Source organism: Myotis brandtii, unplaced genomic scaffold, assembly GCF_000412655.1.
Source record: "Myotis brandtii unplaced genomic scaffold, ASM41265v1 scaffold95, whole genome shotgun sequence".
NCBI classification, from domain to species: domain Eukaryota; kingdom Metazoa; phylum Chordata; class Mammalia; order Chiroptera; family Vespertilionidae; genus Myotis; species Myotis brandtii.
The window spans coordinates 1,122,749-1,142,555 of record NW_005371920.1 but is presented as its reverse complement, the minus strand read 5'-3'; the positions used below and the strand labels follow the sequence as shown (position 1 = coordinate 1,142,555).

Genomic DNA, 19,807 nt, shown 5'->3' with positions numbered 1-19,807 from the left:
CAAGAGGTAACAGAGACTGGACTTACCATCAACTGGTGCCTACCATTGCCATCTGTCAGTATAATGCTGGTGCAAACCTTCTGGAAACCCACTGGATCAAGACTAAAAAGACAAATCCTGCCTTTCTCTTGCACACAGTAGGTGCTCAATAGTGCTGATTAAACTAAGGACTTTACTCCTAAGGCACCCAGGCTCTAACAAAAGGAAGGTATCCATATGGCGTGGACAAGGCATCCCGCAACAAGGCACAGAAACCCAAATACAGTCAAGGAAAAGGGGGACCTATGATAGGATGAAAGCAAATCCCACAGCAGCCGTGGGCAAACTACGGCCCGCGGGCCGGATCCGGCCCGTTTGAAATGAATAAAACTAAAAAAAAAAAGACCGTACCCTTTTATGTAATGATGTTTACTTTGAATTTATATTAGTTCACACAAACACTCCATCCATGCTTTTGTTCCGGCCCTCCGGTCCAGTTTAAGAACCCACTGTGGCCCTCGAGTCAAAAAGTTTGCCCACGCCTGTCTCACAGAAACAAAGTACAGAAAGCACAACTGAGCCTCAAAGGTCAACAGCGGCTGCGCTGTCCCTTCCTCCATCTTTGGGGAACCTGACTTTGTGCTGCTGTGTCTGTGCTGTGCTTCTTTCCTCTGCAGACCCTAGTCCTTTGCTCCTTTAGTACATGGCCCACTGGAGTCACCCAATACAAGTGACCTCCGCTTATTTCTGGGAGAAACTTTAAAGGATCACCTTAGGGGAAGGGGACCCTAACATACAGTTGGTATGACACCCTCATCTGGGGACACTGACCAGAAACAGGGTCATTAGGACAAATGATAAGCACAAGCTCTGCTGAGTGATGTAATACCCCACGAAATGAGAATTCACACATAAATATGACTTGTAACACCTTTATTTCAGAATGACTGCAGGATTGAATTTCATAGGTAGACAACTGATTTATAGCTCCAATCACAACCATACTGAACCAAAAACACTTTATTATCCTTCACAAAAACTTGGCCTGAGAAATGTTCATTTGGATTTTAATCTATTTAAGTTTCACATCATAGAACTGTACATATAAAAATACCAGCACGACTGGGGGAGAGAGTAGATTAAAAATCAAGAGAAACCACTAGTAGCAACTTCTCACTCATGTTGCGGTCACAGGTCTGACATCGGCAGCTGAGGATCAGGAAGTGAGTTAGAAGAAGGTAGTGGAATCACTAAAATAATGTCGCTAAATCAGTGCAGCAACGTTCATTCATGGAACTGCCAGAAACGCCTCTCAAAGCCTCCTTCGGAGCCTGTCTACCATTACCTGGCATGCAGTATGCAGTTCCATGGTCCCCCACTCCCACACAGCACATGAGAGGAAAGTTCCTAGAGGCAGGCGGAGTATTGGCAGAGAGAAATGACAAATAACAGTGAGAGAAAAGAAAAACTATAAAATCCGCAAAACTCGGAGCAGGACCATTAGGGGCTTTAACAAAGCTAAACAGGACCTGAAAGAATCCAGAACACAAATAATGACCCTGAAAAGATTTCATCATCTTCAGTAGATTCTGGTTTGCCAAAGCAAGGAAGTGTATACTAACTTAAGAAATGGTTGCAATAAAGCCCCAAAGACAAGCAACTTTAAGGACAACCTTAAGTTGTCTAGACCATGCACCCCACCATGTCTGATAAATGAGATCTTACTACATATATGCTACTTATATAAAACAAATATAGCACCGTGGGTTTTTTTATCCATATATAACTGAAACCATAAAAGCCTCTTCATGGTAAAAGCACCTCAATCATGTAGAGATAGCTTAAGTCAGCTTCTCTCTGCATAAGAACTTTATATTGTGTCCTGAGTGATCAAATGTAATGACTACCAGGCCCAACAGTTGCAAAACCTTCTTAAATGATAAAAGATGCAGAGGCCACAAACACCTCTGCTAAAGCAGTGTTTCTCCACTGTCCTGGGGAACTTGTTTTAAAACACAGCCCCGCTCCGCCCCCGGCCCTATTGAAATAGCAGGAATCAGAACCACAGGGGGAGGCCCTGGACATGCATATGTTCGCACCCCCCACCCCCGCAAGGGTCCAAAGATTTCTGGGACAAGTGGAAGCCTAGGACTCACTGGAGTAAATCATCACCTTGAAGGGGAAGACTGACCAGGTCTGTGAATTAACCTTTTCCCACCCATGTTCCTCATGTGCCCAATAAGGCTGCATTCCGTGTTTTGACATTTCTTACACGAGACTATGGATTAAAAAAATTAAATTAAATGTGGGCTTCTAAATGTTTCCTCACAGGAAAAGGATCCTGACATGTAATAAAAATGAACTCTAACAAGCCCTCATTAATTTTGTTAAAAGCATAAAATTTCTTAAGCCATAGATGTGAGGCCTGAAGCAATGGATGCCCATAGGAGACAAGGGGAGTGAAGGAAAGTGGCTGATACAAGGCCAGCGAGTTCTGGGGAAATGGGAGGGAAAAGCATCTACTAAAAGCAGGCTTGGAGGAGTGGCAGAAGGCAGCTCACATCCAGAATAGGGAGATGCAAATCTATTCAACGTTGGCTGGGATGTTTAGGCTGGTCCTTTACACTCTTGAAGCGGAGGCTGAAACGACTAGCAATCATGTTTTGTTTGGCCAGCACAGCGTTTTAAACAATTCTGAGTTTGTCACCAACATGTAAAAATCAGATTTCTTTTTTTTTTTTTTTCCTTAAGTCTCTCTTTATCTGGAAGATTGGAAACTGGAAGAACGAGCCAAACCAGCCACATGGCAACACTGTGCTGGAGCCGGGCAGCTGCTGATTACCTTGCTCCAGGCACATGCTCACAGGGTCTCCCCAGTGGCCGCCAGCCTGCTTCACTCATCAGATCACCTGCCGGACCTGTTGCAGGCATTTGCACTGGCCACCCCAGCTTCAAGGAAGTCAGGCAAAAATTCAGCCTCTCTGTGCTTCACTATTTCCATTTCTTACTACAAAGAATCTTTCCTACTTCAGAGGTGTTAAGAAAGAAATCAGATGTCTGCAAATCATCGTAGTGTTCTCATCCTTAGCTGCTCATTGGAATCACCTAGAGAGCTTCTAAAAACACTGATGCTTGGGTTCTGCCCAGAGATTCTGATTTATTGGTCTGGGGTGTAACCAGGGCGTCAGGACTGCACAAGGCTCCCCCGGTGATCCTAATGGACAGCCAAGGTTGAGAACTCCTGCCTTCAAAGGATGCAAGATGTTGAGTCTAAAGGATTAACTTTATTTCAATGTCAATCTTCAAATACAAATTTCTTGCCTCTTGCCTCCGTGATAATTCATATCACCTCTTATTTTTGGAAGTGGGCAATTATTCCTAAGGCCTACAAAATGCCATTTACAAAATGGAAAAGGAGGTCAAAGTGTGTTCTGGTTTCTACCACTCATTTTCCTTCCAACACAATTAGAGAATAAAACACTAAGGAAACGAGAAGAAATTATCCCGAGACAAAACTTAGGCAGCACAAATAGTTCAAATACAATAAGATGAGGCTCACAGTGGCAGGCTTGTATAAAAAGAACACAACTGCTTTGAAATTCATCAGTGCACTAAGTAGGAAGTATTTCAAATATTAAAAAAATAAAACAATTTCCCCACAACTTTCCACTAATGGCCCAGTTTTTATGTTAAGATGAATTGCAAATTTTTGCCTCTCTTCAAGCGTTTGGTTGGTAGTATCCATTTATAATTTGGCTTCCAATCGTGGAAAATGCAAACTACTGTCATCTAATTTTCAAACAGTAATAGTACTTTACATTACATTTGAAAAGTACATTTTCTAAATAGTTTCGCATAATAAGAATGGCTTCTATTTAATAGACTTCTCCTATGTACCAGGAATGCTAGGCACTTCATATATATGTGATCCAAATTGGTCCAACAACCTCACAAAGTTAATTCTATCATCCCATTTTACAAATTTTTAAAAATTGGGCTTCATAAGGGTTTAAAATTATGTTCTAGTGAGCTAGTGCGTGGTAGCGCTTGGAGTCAAACCAAGGTTTGTCTCTCTGACTCCCAAACCCGTGCTTTTCACACTAAATACCTTGTTTAATCATCACAACCCACAGGTAGTAAGATCTGTGTCCGATTATCCCCACTTGCCTAGTGAAAACAGAGAGGTTATGTCTGCTCCACATCTCAGAATGGACTAGTAGGAGCCAAGATTATGCACATATAACCTCCCCATTCTCCATCCGATGTTTTTTCAGCGAAACAAACCACAGCTCACATGTTACATTATAAAAGCAATAATGATGGCAATTATGTAGTACTTATGGGTCTAAATCCAATGCTCCCGATTTCTGAGAATCTTCATCATAACTATAGATGTGCCTTCACTTCACCTCAGGTCTGGCACATTCCTGTCTGTTCCAGGCCATCTGTGAGTCAGGTATCAGGTTCCATTCCTTTACTTGTCCTGGAATCCTCTCATGAATCCTATGGGCAATGATGCAGATCACATAAAGGCACAAACACCAGTGTCCAAGCCTGTCCCTGGCTACCCAAACCCATCACCAGGCAATCAGCAGGGTATCCTCAAGAAGGGCAATATCATCTTCTATGGGTTTTCCCTTTATTTGTAAAACCGTGAAGAGTCTACGCCATAAAAATCCAGCTAGAAGGACTTATCTCCATGAGTGCTGCTACTGAGGCTGGCTCCCAGGGAGGTGTGTCATTTCAAGTCCCAGCAGGAAAGTCTGCTCTTCTTCAAGCTGCCGACACCGCATCCTTAAACTTGCATTTCGAAAATTGAGTATTGGAGATGTTGTGTCCAAGAAGTGATTCTTGAGCAAAAGTAGACACAACACAGTTCCCCTGAAAGAGAAAGCAAACAGGCTTTATCACCTCATAAACACGTCTCACCAATCAATACTTACTTGCCCTCTTTTCTGAAGCAACTCTTACACGAGTCACTTGAGTTCTATTACTACGGGTAATTTTCGAAGAAATTGCATTTCTGCCTCCTAATGATCTTGGAACAGAGCAAGCACCTCATTTTATTAAGTCCAACCACCTAAAGGAGCTAGTTCAAAGATATAGCTGAAACTGAGGTCTTAATCATTCCGATGTGAAAGAATTCTGCTGTGTTATTGAACCTCAGCATGCCCGGTCTCCCAACTGCCAGAGGCAAGAACAAACACATGTCAGGGCTATTTGTTTTATTCAAAAATGACAGGAAATCAAAAATCTATCCAATGGACGTGTCAGCAGCAGCAGCACAAGCATATTGGTTAGTGAGATTTATGAACCTCCAGTTTGGCTCTTGAGAAAAATCACCTGCTAAGCTTTCTAACTGTCCAATGCCCACTTGAACATACAGGCCAGAGGGCGCTGGGGAGTATCTTTAGGGCTAGGTACCACACACAATGTAGTCATATTCTATGTGAATGTAAATTATGAATAACATTTTTGACAGAGAAAGACAAATACCATATGATTTACTTATATACAGAATCCAAGAACAAAATAAATGAACAAACAGAACAGAAACAGGCTTGTAAATTGTGCAAATTTGAAATGTGGTATCATATAGAAATATTAAATAATATCTCCTTACCATGTAGAAATATAAAAATAATGTCTCCTTACATATATCTGTGCAAACCCCACAGAATGTTTTTATTAAAAAGTGAAAATCGCAAAAGCCCAAAGCTGGCAAACGGAGCACACGGCCACAGCACCTACCACGGCCACAGCACCTACCACGGCCACATCACAGCGCCACGTTACCTGCCACACAGATGCCTATACACCTATGCCACCAGGCACGTGCCTTGGAACTTTATGAGCAATTTTAATGATTGCTGCAGCCGGTATGTTAACTTCATTGTTGTGTTCACTTTAATGCTTTTTTATGTCTTAAAATAACATCACCCAAGTGGTGATGTCGGAGCTAATGCAGAGAACATAAACTGTCACATTATTAACTTTGGAATAGAGGGAAGATGTGATCAAATGCTACATTTTTAAAAAGGCCAAACCACCCCCACAAGGTGACCTGATGCTAACTTAGGAGAGGGCATGGTCTAACCCAGGGGGCAGAAACGTTTTCTTAAAAGACCAGATAGAAAATATTTTAGGCTTTGCAGTGTGTAAGATGTCTGTCACAGCAATTCTCTCTGCAGTTGTAGTGAGAACACAGCTGGGAACATAGCTGCATGCCAATAAAACTTTATTTGCAAAAGCAGACAGCAGGCTGGATTTGGCCTGTGGGCTGATCCCTGCTCTATAGCTACAGAATTCATTCCTCACACCTTTTCTCTTAATGTGGCATTTTACTGCTCATAAAATCAGTAGTTCTCCCATTTAAACCATTCTCACACTTTCTATAAGCTAATTTTGAAAAAAAAACAGAGTTCCATAAAAACAACCACATTTCAAGTTTGCAAAAACTTTGTAAAAATAGTCAAGAAAATGGGGTTAAAAACAGGAAACAATAAGCAGCCAACAACATTGCAGCACAGATGAGCCTCAAAATGTCCTATCTCATGCTTTTGGTGATACTTACATAACTGTATATATATCTGTCAAAACTCACCAAACTGTGCACTTAAAATTGGTCAACTTAGTTTTACAGAGATAATACCTCAATGAAGCTGATTTTGAAAAAAGCTTAAAGCCTAGCAATAGTCTCTAATTTGTAGTAACTGTGAATGTAATTGTGGATTTATGTGGGAAGGTTATAATATCTCTTACTTTACATTTGCTCCTCTGAGAATCATGGATAAAGAGAGTCTGAATTATGTAAATCCTTCAGGAACTCCACTTCATTAAGTGCATTAAATCTTAACTGTCCTGCACTGAACTCCTGGTGGTATCCAACCTCAACCACTTCCCTTAAGAGAGGAAAATAAGTTACTTTTCAGAAACACTACAAAGTCCTGAGTTCACACTTAGCTCTCAAAACAAAAACAAACAACAACAAAAATAGGTAATTTAAAACAACAGGTAATGCTTGTTTAAATTCCTCATTTGCGCTAGCAACACTCTAAATCAGTGATCGCCAACCTTTCGGACCTCACAGACCACCAGTTGGTGACTGCTGCTTTAAATAAAAAACACAAGTTGGTATGAGTCTTGTCTCCTTTCTTTTCCGTTGTCTTGGCTCCAGTGTTGGAGCCAGTCAACATTCAAGCAGGAAAAAAGGCAAGAGGCTGAGATACTGGTAAAGCCACACACAGTCATTTCTCTGGTGAATCTAAAATCGATGGAATACATGACAACAGTGTCGAATTCCAGCTAATAGCTTTCTCAGAGCCCCTTCAATCTGTCTCCATTCAGAGATGCAAACTCATTTAAGCAATGGTTCTCACACTGTGGTCCCTGGCGCAGCAGCAGCAGCAGCAGCAGCAGCAGCAGCAGCAGCAGCACTGCCTGAAAATTTGTTAAAAACAACTTCGCAGGTTCCACCCAGACCTACTGAATCAGAAACTCTGGGGGTGGGACCCATCGAGCCATGTTTCAAAAAATCCTCCAGATGATTCTGACATTCACTCAAGTTTCAAAACCACCAATTTAAAGTTTGAAAACCAAGATATACTCGTCCCTCATTCTCTTATTTAGCACGGAGCTGACGCCTCATCCCACTCTCCTGGGTAAGACAGAATCTGTGCCTGAGTACACAAACATTGGAGGGGCTTAGTGAGCTTCACAAAAATGTCAGCCTGGAAACGCAGGGAGACGATCTTCTTACAACTTTCCAAAGAACAGAGTGGATATGGGAGCACACAATGCTCAGATTCTATTCCAACATTTTTTGAGCACCTGCCGTGCACCATGCCTGTGCTACAGGAAATGATCTTGTTTCCCCTTTCCGGGAATCAATAAATCTATTAATATGTGTTAAGTATACATGAAGTCAAGCCTGCAAACAAGCAGAAACACTTTATAATTCTCAAATTCCCATGCAGAGGTGTGATCAGTATGCTCTGAATGCTGAGATACTTGCACATAAATGCTCCTTTCGCTTCTTCTTTGGTTAATTCACCTCAGGCTTTATCGTATGGAATGCCAGGTTGCACATACAAAACCATGTGTACTACAGTTTTAAGCCAACATAAGGAAATTTGAGATAATTTTGAAATACCCAAGACAATGTTTGCACTGCTTAAAGGTCTTACCTTCTATCAGATGTTAAAAATCCAAGTCCAATAAATGTCATAAGATGCAAATCCACTATACTCATTTATTTTAGGCTTTTGAGTCTCTCTTAAATAACTTTTTTATTCCCTTTCCACTATGAAGCCATTCTCCTTGATGTAGACAATAAAAACTCAAGGGAAAAAAATGTAAGTAATTCTGAAATCCCCCTGCTATCTGTTAACCCTACATTATTTGCCCTAAACTAGAAGGGGCATGTGCTCCTGCAAAAGTGCTCTTTCTTCCATCCTGTGTCTGTGACAGACATTGCTAATCAATCAACACACCCTGACCCAGAGCTTGAGAATTATTTTCAAGGCCTCAGAGTCCTTCTCCATAGCATTTCAGGCAGCCATCCCCAACTGATGACTGAGAAAATATATTTATTTCACTGGCCAGTCAAGATATCCCTTTCAGAAACTCTAAATCCCTCCTTTCCTTGTTCTCAGAACAATAAAATTAAAGCTTCCGTTTATGCTGAGCTCCGGTCTCTACAAATCTATGCCACCTTGATAGTGATAATCATGTTGGATTGTGCTGAGCAGTTTAAACAATTTGAGTGCAGTTATAACCCAGCACGTAGTACAAAAGTGCTCTGAAAATCAAGAACCAAGTAAGTAAAGATACAGAACAGATAATGAAACACCTGTGAGACCATCCCCTGTGCATACAACCAGGAAATGTACAGTATGAATAGCCCAAGGAGGCAGATGCATAACACCGGGCTTATAAGCATGAACACATGGCCTGAGTAACCAATCCTGGTTAGGCTTTTGGTACTCACTGATGGTTCTTTACTCGGCTGAGGGGGCACCACACTGCTCCTTTAGCAGCATCTCCATTATTCTAATTCCCTGTAGAGAGAAGAAAGAAAATCAAAATGCCACATTTCACAGACAAGAGCTTTTACAGTGATCACAACCCTCCCCTTCAAGGAATCCAAGTCATGGCCCTATATTCATTTCCGAAAAGTAGGCTCACAGTCACGCTGTACATTTTTCTAATCTGCTTATCAATTTCACATATATTATCTCCATGTGAGCTCAGAACTACTCAGGGAAGTAGGGAGTTTAGGATCTCCATTTTAAACATAAGACAGTCCAGAGAAGTTAACTTCTTTTATTTTAATATATTTTATTGATTTTTTACAGAGAGGAAGGAAGAAGGATAGAGAGTTAGAAACATCGATGAGAGAGAAACATCAATCAGCTGCCTCTTGCACACCCCCTACTGGGGATGTGCCCACAACCAAGGTACATGCCCTTGACCGGAATCGAACCCGGGACCCCCCAGTCCGCAGGCCGACACTCCATCCACTGAGCCAAACTGGTTAGGGCGAGAAGTTAACTTCTTAAAAGCCCCCAGCTACTACATGGCATTGGCAGAGCTGGAATAATAATGGCAATTGTTAATATTAATTGAATATTCACAAAGGTTCTACATTCACTGCTAAGGTTTTATGTGCATTATCCTGGATCGTGGGTGCTGGGTGCACTGAGGACATCCGCTCAGGGACTCAGGCACCTCCCCTCCCTACCCTCTGCCAGCACTGTCGGCTGCTGATGGCACACAGCCACCCTCTCAGCCAAAGAGCTGCCTTCTCCGAGATCATGTCCCCTCTCCAGGGGCAGTCCACATGCAATGACTGGTGGATACAGGGGTCTAAAGGCCTGGCCCCCTTCCCTCAATTTGGAACAACTCTGAGGAGCATCCCATCTCCAGCTCCCCATGGGATCAGCTGAGACCTTCATTGCAACTGTGTCACAGTTCAATGTCACCTGTAGCCTAATCCTGCCTTCCTCACAAGTTGTCCCTAAGGTCCTCTTCGATAACCCTCTGCACCCAGATCTCCATCTCTCAGTGTGTCCTGACAGCTGACCTAGGACACCTTGTTTAATACACACAAAACTCTGAACAAGTACCATTCTTACCCCATCTTACTGGTGAGGCAACAGAAACTCAAAGAGGTTTAAGTAATTTGCCCAAAGTTACACAGCTATTAAGTAATACAGCAGGAAAGAACACAGGCATTCTCCTGTGTTTCAGGGGCCACCTCCTAACCTTCTTACCATGTTCACTCCACTACTGTACATTTCAACTGCCTACCCACCCACCTCGGCCAGTCAAGTCCCCTGGAGGAAACAGGAAAGAAGATATTCCCTCTTTCTTCCTTCAAGAACAAGTTCTGAAGACCAGAAGATAAATCATCAGATGGGAAGACAGGATTATGATGTAATTATGGGCGAGGGCAGTGGTTCTCAACCTTCTGGCCCTTTAAATACAGTTCCTCATGTTGTGACCCAACCATAAAATTATTTTCGTTGCTACTTCATAACTGTAATGTTGCTACTGTTATGAATCGTAATGTAAATATCTGATATGCAGGATGGTCTTGGGCGACCCCTGTGAAAGGGTTGTTCGACCGCCAAAGGGGTCGCGACCCACAGGTTGAGAACTGCTGGGCTAGGGTCTCAAGGAAGTCAAAGCTGGATCCAGGGACATGGAACACAGTTCTCAGGGACTGGAAAATAGTTTAGAGAGAATACTAATGATCAAAGCTAATTTAAAATACAGGTTCCTGCCCAGCTGGTATGGCTCAGTGAATTGAGCATCGTCCCATGCACCAAGAGATCACAGTTTGACTCCCAGTCAGGGCACTTGCCTGGGTTGCAGGCTCAATCCCCAGCAGGGGGCATGCAGGAGGCACCCGATCGATGTTTCTATCTCTCTCTAACAAATTAATAAAAACATATCTAAAATACAGGTTCCCAGCCCTTCACAAGATGCCTTTGATTTAATGGGAATGTAAGTAACAAGGGCCCTGATGATTCTCAGAGGGACTGCAAGAGAAAAGAAGTGGCTTCCTATTGGGGGTTTATTCTGAGCCATGGGAGAGGGATGCATCTCCAGAGAAGACAATAAAACATCATATTTAGTACCAAACTACATTCAACAAAATGTAACATCTCTGTAAACATTTCAGAAGGTCCTCCAGATTCTGGCTGACCATCACCACAAATATTATCACTTGGAAGGAAGAAGCATTAATTAAAAGGTCTTGGCAGAACGCTAAGGAGCGTAGAGTGTTGGGTAAACAAAGCAGCAAACTGTAGGACCCGGCGCACTGTCCTCAGTCAGGACACCTGGGTCACTGTCTGCCAATTATTCTCCTGGGCTAGTCACCTTTCCCAAGAAGTAACTTAAACCAACAGAGCTCAGGGAATAGCAAGGCTGACTAGATGGTACTATCCACACCCAGCTGCTCACAGGAATTCCTAAGAACCCACAAAGACAAATACTGATGCCCAAGCCCTATCCAGACTGACTCAGCCACAACTTCCAGTGTTGGGGCCTGGAATCTGTAGATTTATAACACACCTCATGTGGTTCTAAAACAAAACGAGTCCATTTACTAGAATTTAAAAATGGCAGCTTAACATCACTTCCAAGATCCCTTTCAACTCTGCCGGTCTGGAAATTGATGAAATTCATGTCTGAAGATACAGTACATACAACAATCTTATACTTTAGAGTTACTCTCCTTTTAAAGGATTAGAGAGGAAAGGAGAGGGATGGGACAGGTTGTGAAATAACCTCTGGAATGAAATTTAATCTCAGACCTGAATTGTTCTCCTTTCTTCTCTCATTCATTTAAGAGATCCAGCCAGCAAATATGTATTGTGCACCTACTATGTGCACTGACAACAAATGGTGAACAAACAAGACAAAGTCCCTGTATCATCTAGTCTAGCAGATTTTCTTCCCCATTTTCCTTTGTTGTTGTTGTTTCAACAAACCCCTGGACAAGAACTGAATGTCTTCCTTCTATTTTCAAGAAGATGAGAAACAGCCACGTTAATTCTGCTTCAAGCTTCTTTTTGCAGAGTGGGCACCTAAATCAACACATTATGTCTTTAAAACCAGAAAAGCACACTCCTTCCTTAGGAAGCAAGCTCTGTGAACTCTCCCCATCCGTCTAAATTAGGAACCCACCACTTACAGAGAGGAACACTAATTGACATAAGTGAAGACTTTGAGGTTTGCCTGGGGAATTGAAAGACGTTATTTATTGAATCAATTATGTTCACAGTGCGACAGTTGATTTTTATTCCCCTTTTCCCCCCCTCTCTCATACAACTTTAATCTTTTTAAGCAGAACAGCTTGAAATAGAAGGTGGAAAATGGGGGCAGAGAGAGAGAGAGAGGGAGAGAGAGAGAGAAAGTGAGAGACCTATAAAGTAATTTAAAAAAAAAGAAAAGAAAAGAAAAAGCCCTACCAGTGAGGCCAAACCACTATTTAGTACCTCTGTTTGGTAAAGGAAGACCAAATCAAAGCCCAATCAATACAGTCCTTTCAAATAAAGTTCCAATGCTTGAACTCAACCCCCAGGAGATGGGGCTTAAAGGGACTAAATTTTCACCACTTATCACACAATGATGCCTGAAATGCAGAACAAACATTAAGTGGATCCACCTTTACAGACTTGGCTTAAAAGCTTTTTGGACAGACAAACGATGAATCAGCTTCATTTTATTATGTGATAAAGAAAAGGCATAGGGTGGGTCCATCTTACTCAAGTTGTATGCTCTAGAGAGGAAAAATGCCTGGTACATAGAAGGCGTGCAGTAATTGTCTACTGGATGAATAAATCTATCAGTCAACCCATCAATCATCAGCTTACAGGTCTACTGCATTAGATAATGAAGTGCTCAGAGACAGGGAAGAGAAGTGACTTACTTACATTTCTATCCTTACTGTCTAGTGCAGAATCTGGCACACAATAGGTGCTCAAAGCTGATAGATTGTGAAACTAATCAATGGACTGCTTTTGAATGCCAGGCTGATAAATTTGAAATTGGGAATTACAGTGCATCTACCCAGTAGTTACCATTCTTGAAAGTGTGGTTGAAAAGGTCAGGATATGAAGGAAAGAATAAAGGGTAAAAGATAAAAACAAAGGAATGATGTGGAAACACTAACAATGAGATGGGACTTAAAATGAGCCCTGAAGAATCCGGGTTAGTCTGGAGGAGCTTAGAAAGGAGGTCATTTCAGATGCTGAAGTTTACATGATAAGACCACTCACCTTTTGATAAAAAGATTTGCAACAAGTTTACTTTAAAAACCTCACTTCCCTTTTGATTCTATTTTTTTCTTTATTGTTGAAAGTATTACAGATGTCCCCTTTGTTTGTTTTTCCCATTGACCCCCCTCCACCCACACCCATCATTCTAATATTTTTATTAAGTTGGCTTACATAAAACTGTCTTCAAATATTTTCATTTATATATGAATAAAAGGTAGAATAAGAATATGCCACCACCCTGCTTCAACATTCTAATAGTATCCATTGCTTTTATAATAAAATCCACACTCTATCCATTGCTTTTATAATAAAATCCATATGGCTATCAGGCTCTCAATGACCAGCTTCCAACCCACCTCAACTACAGCTCCCTCCATTCTCCCCTCACCACTTGACATTCACAGGCCTGCTTTCTCTTCATAGGACATGCTTAGTTCCTTCCTTTTGTTTATTTGTTTCTTATTGCCCCTTTACCCTCTTCTACCTCCCCACCCTCCTTTCCCTCTGGTAATCACTATACTGTGGTTGTCTGTCTACCACTTAGATCCTTTCTTGTTTACTCACTGTTCCCTTTGTTTCCAGCAGGAACATAACCAGACCGTCAGTGGCTTGCTAGCTCCTGGCAATATTCAGACCTCAACTCACCTCCTCAGAGACTCCCCGACGAACCAAGCTAAGTCAGCTGTCTTTATTACTGTCTTTACAGCATTTGTCACTATAAATAATTGTCCTGCTTTTAAAACATTTTGTACTGTCTGTCCCCCCTTCCCCCAATAGAATGTAAGCTCCCTGAGATGGAGAGAGACCTAGAGGGAGGGATCTGCATCCAGTTTTTACAGGAAAAGGTGAGAGAAACACTACTCAGATTCTCCAGGAAGAGATCTTTTGCCCCAATAAAGCACCTTTTAATCTAATGCTGTCCAGCTCTTTTTAAGACTTCCTCATCTATGAAACAGTACTAAAAATTAAAATTCACTGGCACGTACTGGCAAGCTCTGTGCTGAGCACTTTACCTGCATTGGCTTATTTTAACCTCCTGTCTGCCTTAGAGGATTATTATCTTTTTTTTTTTTTTTTGATGAGAACAGAGGCTCAGAGAAATCAAACATCCAGACAAAAATCACGTAATCACTAAGAAGCAAAGCTTTGCTTCCACCCGAAGCTATCAGGATTGAGAGTCCAGGATCCAAGATCTTCCAACACTGGGGGGCGGAGTTCTCAATGAAATTGTGGATGTGAAAATACCTATCATAATGGTGAGTACATAGCAAGAGCTATTCTTCCCTTCCCTATTGACTATGTTCAAAAAACCTGATATATAAATCAGATTTTAGTCCTCCTGCATGATTCTGAATATGTGAATCAATATTTAATCACATCTACAAATTATTTTAAATACAATACTTTTCAAGTAGGAATATCCTGACAGAATGTATGACTTCAATATAATTTTCCCAAACTGGCTAATAAACTCTTGAGTAAGATTCATTTTTATTTTGATAAGGAACCTAAAATCTTTAGGTGTAACTGCAGAACATTAAAGTAATACAATAATTTAGATGCCTTTGCTTCACATTATAAAGCTTCCTCTCTCCTTATGAATATTTAATCTCAATTTGTAATGGAAAAGAATATATCACCAAATAATAAAATCTAAAAATTGGAGATGACATTATATTATTTTAGTCCAGATAGAAAACTCTCAGCAAAGGATCAAAAGTGGCCCATCTGGTTTATAGAGTTCTCCTGGCATCAAATATCAGAATGAAAGATTACAAAGCCATTTCCATAATGCCAATTTTCACATAAACCCTGACCTGACATGAACGTTTAGTGGCTAAAAGTCATTTAGTTACTGGAGTGTTTCTATTTTATAAGGTTACTTTCCCCTACCCCCATTTTTAATATTTAAAAATGTAACCTGTCTATAATTTCATTGTTCTTGACTTGAACTTTGTGCAAAATATGGCTTTTTCACCACTGTTCAAGGCCGGCCTCCCATCCGGTGCCACATCCCACCCATGGCATGTCACTAATCATCTCTTACCTGCTTAGAAACCTCTGTTGATGGGAAGCTTTCTACTCCATATCCCACCTATGTCACCCCAAACTATAAGACAATCTTCCTTACATCGAAGCAGGACTACCTCAGTGCCTGGCACCAAATGGGCCCAGGACCAACTCTTGGACTGGCAAACTAAAGAACAAGGTTCCTATCAGTTCCCTTTATCAGCCATTTTTTCACTATTCATCAGATTTAAGCTCAGTCATAATGATGCCATTATAGTAACCGAGTTATTATCTAACAGGAAAGGAGTGAAAGGGGAGACCAGATAATATAGGCATGCCATTGATACAGCTTTATTTTAAAAAAGGCTGCATTCATCACTTTTGAAGTCTATTCCCTGCTGATCGATAAAGGCTGGGACTGGAGAGGCCATTGAGACGCATGCCCAGTAAGGTCTGAGTGACCTGGGAAGGTGCTTGCCCTTCAATCACACCTGCAAGGGAGTCAGTGGCCAGGATGGGCATGGCCACTGCAAGAGCTCAAAATCTAAATATATAAACTTCCAAAGGAAGGGCTCTCTCCCAGCACCAGGCCCTCCGGGGACTCTGGCAGCAGGGGGCTGCACTCTCCTGTGCCCCATGGGGCGCTGCCCTGTTGGGCTGCACACATGGGCTGACAGACTTTAATCTGGCCTGAATGCTGAGCCACCCCCAGTTGCAACATGGAACCGAAGCTCTGGACACTGGCCCTGTTTCTGACTCTGCTGACTCCCAGCTGCCCCTCTTCCCGGACTGGGTTGAGGGTAATGGGACATTGGAACCTGAGAAATACAACGGCGCAAATAAAACCTTTTTCCACATCCCATCCTCCTGTGAGAGTCTTAGAAAATTCATTTTCTAAGGACCTCATTTCCACTCATATCTCGAAAATCTGGCCCAGTAATTCCTGTGGCATCAATAATTTCCCCTATTCTGAGAGGTAAAATGAACTGTCTCTAACAGAATAAATAAATCCAATATCCAGATTAAATAGATGCCCAGATAATTCTCCTTTTGTCTTTTATCTCTACCCTCCTCCTTCTCCCAAATTCATTAATTTCTGTAAGTCAGTGATCCTCTTCACATGGAGGGCCAGTTCCACTGTGTCTTCAAATCGGGTGTTTGAACAAAGCAAAATATAATTTTCCAAAACTCTGTTTTAGTCAAAAACCCATCCCACCAAATCTCAACAATATTGGGGTTAATGATAATTTATCATGGGCTTACTACATGCCAGGGACTTAGTCTACATTATCTCATGTAATCCTCTCAACAGTCCTAAGAGGTAAGACACTTTTACTCTCACCATTTCCAAGAAAGAAACTGGGCCTCAGATATAACTTGCTCAAGGTCACAGAGCTAGTAAGTGGCCAAACTGGAATTTAAACTGGATTTCTCCAACTCTTTCCACTGGGAGCACTTGCCTCACTCAAGTGTTTCTGTGCCTGTAAAATGGGTGGAGAGAAGAGGATAAGCACACATCCTTGGCAGGATGGCTCTGAGGATTCAATGAGGCGACATAAAGCTACTGACACATGACAGGCTGTGGTTAACCATGACTTCCTATTCTCCCAGTAGCCTGAAATGTGGCTACTGACTTCCGTATGGACCTAGATCTGCCTAGGGGCCCCTCACAATGGGACTCTCCCCATAAGGCACCCCCATTCCGTTGGCGATCGCTGACTTAGAGGAAATGTCAGCCCCTGCTTGTTCATGTCACCTTGTGCTTGTCCATGTTTCACAAAGCGTATCTGACCTGTTCTTTGCATCACCTCTAAGGGCCACTAATACCTCTGTTTGACAACCCTGAGCCCAGCCGGGTAAATAGGCTTTCTCTGGGTCACAGGGGTCATCAGCAACAGAGACAGAATTAGAACCGCAGGCCCAGGAAAGAACTCATTATGGAGAGGCTGAGGTCCCTACAGGGCTGTGCTGAGCACACGGTATGCCTTGTCTCATTTAATCCTCATACCCAACCTGTGAGTCAGTGACATGAGGGAAAGGAGCCTCAGGTATGTTAAGAAACTTGACCAAAGGCACCTAGCTAGTAAGGAGGGAATCCAGATTCACACCCGGGCTTTTGTGACTCCGAGCCCTCAGTACACCACCTCCTTAAAAAGGCATGTTTATAGGATTCTCATCTCCAATGACCAAAAAAATGACGTATTGCCTTAAGCATGGTCCTTCCTGCCATCCCAGCGTTATGTTCATCTACATCGGGGTGGTTTTGATTTTATAAATTTAGGGGGGGGGCAGGGTGAGACTGCACCACTTGTGCCTCTTGAATAAAAGCACCTCCCACATCTCCAAATGCATTTCGTTTTCTGTTGATCCCAAGTGAAGCTCCCTCGTGCACACTGGAGAGGCTGGCGGGCAAAGGTGCACCAGAAGCACTTCTGTTTCAACACAGTATCTGCTGATGAGAATTCCTTGGTTGATTGTCAAATGCCAACCTGGAGCCAACCTGGAGAGCCCTTTACTTCCCCACAAAGAAAAGCTTTCAATGCTAAACATGATCGTCATTTCTTGGGGAAAGAACCAGAGGAGGGTGAGCGAAGTATCAGGGCACACCTGGGAGCTGGAGTGCTGTCATGAACATCAGCAACATAAATACAATGGCGCGTCCGCACTCCACATCCTTTAGCTACCGTCGAGCGGTGAACCATTAAGTACATGGCAAGTTCAAGAAGTGAGGCTTTGCAAAAAAAATTCTAAGCATGTAACATCACAAATTAACCAGAGCAACCAGAACAAAAGCTACATATAAATGACTAAAAATAAAGTACCTATATGCAAATAGCAGTCTAAAGATAAAACTCTTGCTCTTTTTAAGATTTAGTCATTTGAAAAGGGAGAAAAAACACTGTAGTGCTTATAGACACAAATGTGTGTGTGTTTTAAATTCCCAGCCCCATAATAAACTGAAAGTGGAGTAAAATGGAAATACTCAGTTTTCCACCTGTGTAGGGAAAACCCAGCTCTTTTCTACAGTGTGCTTGTTTCTTCCCTATGAGCCTCCTTTACTACTCACACAGAACACTACACCCCTGACACTTCTGGTCACCTAATGTGGGGGGGTGGGGCACAACAACAAGCAAGTCTCTGACACCAGCTAGTGTCCGACAATCTAACTCAGTGGTCGGCAAACCGGCTCGTGAGCCACATTCTGCTCTTTGGCACCCTTGAGTGTGGCTCTTTCACAAAATACCACGTGCAGGCGTGCACGTACAGTGCGATTGAAACTTTGTGGCCCATGAGCAAAAGTCAGTTTTGAAGAAGTGGTGTTAGAAGAAGTGGGGGGTGTCGGTCGATCAGTCGGGCGACTGGAGACTCGGCGCAGGCGGGCCGCAGGATACACAGCGAGGGGGAGGTACATTGTTTTGAGGTACGTTCGCTGAGGTCGACCCCTTCCAACTCTCCCATCCCCACTCCTCTATCAGAGTTGGAAGGGGTTGACCTCAGTGAACGTACCTCAATCAGATTGAGGACGTTTTTAGCAAAGGCCAGCTTAGGAGTACCCTAATTAAGTTAATAACAATGTACCTACCTATATAGTTTAAGTTTAAAAAATTTGGCTCTCAAAAGAAATTTCAATCGTTGTACTGTTGATATTTGGCTCTGTTGACTAATGAGTTTGCCGACCACTGATCTAACTCAATTCTGACACTATCTATCCAGAGATAACATCAGATCCCATAGGTTAAGGGTTCAATCCACAAAATACACACACACACACACACACACACACACACACTTTAGCCACTAGTCACCAGCCAGGATTGTCACCTATGCTTCTGACCAACTGGCCAAAGATTGGAGGTTCCAACAGCCTCCTCCTCAGGTTTGATTAATTTGCGGGAGCAGCTCACAGAACTCAGGGAAACAGTTACATTTACCGGTTCATCAAAGGATATGACAGAGGATACAGATGCACCCCCAGATGGAGAGATAGACAGGGTGGGGTCAGGAGGGTCCCAGACACAGGAACTTCTGTCCCTATGGACTCGGGGTGAGTCGCCTCCCCAGTGTGGATGTGTTCACCGTCTTGGAAGCTCTCCACACTTCATCCTAATGGCATTTCACGGAGTCTTCCTCGCAGAGGCATGATCAATTATTAACTCCATTTCCAGTGCCTCTCTCCTCTCTGGAGGATGAGGGGTGGGGCTGAAACTCCCCAGCTTCTAATCATGACTTGGTCTTTCTGGTGACCAGCCCCCACCCAGGAGCCACCCAGAGTCACCTCATTAGCACCAGACACTCCTGGTGCTTAACACTTGGGAGTTTACAGGGGTTTTAGGAGCCCCGTGTTGGGGGTGATATCAAAGACAAATATTAAAACAAGAGATGCTTCTAATGCTCTTGTCACTTACAAAATTACAACGGTTTTACAAGATCTGTGCCAGGGACTGAGGGCAGAGACCAATACATATATTTTTTCTATGATCTCACAGAGAAATGGAAGAAATGGCTGTAATAACATAGTTGATACT

General features: G+C 42.5%; 1 protein-coding gene across 2 annotated transcripts in view; it reads right to left on the bottom strand.

Annotated features, from left to right (window-relative positions):
• Window positions 1-895: 895 nt before the first annotated feature.
• Window positions 896-19,807, bottom strand: part of PRELID2 (PRELI domain containing 2) — a 59,529-nt gene continuing 40,617 nt past the window's right edge. For both annotated transcript variants that reach the window (XM_014533155.1, XM_005885997.2), the window contains exons 6-7: window positions 8,969-9,038; window positions 896-4,860 (exon numbers count right to left, since the gene is read on the bottom strand). In XM_014533155.1, the coding sequence (XP_014388641.1) occupies window positions 8,979-9,038 (60 nt within the window). In that variant the 3' untranslated portion in view covers window positions 896-4,860; window positions 8,969-8,978. The remainder of the gene's footprint in view (window positions 4,861-8,968; window positions 9,039-19,807) is intronic.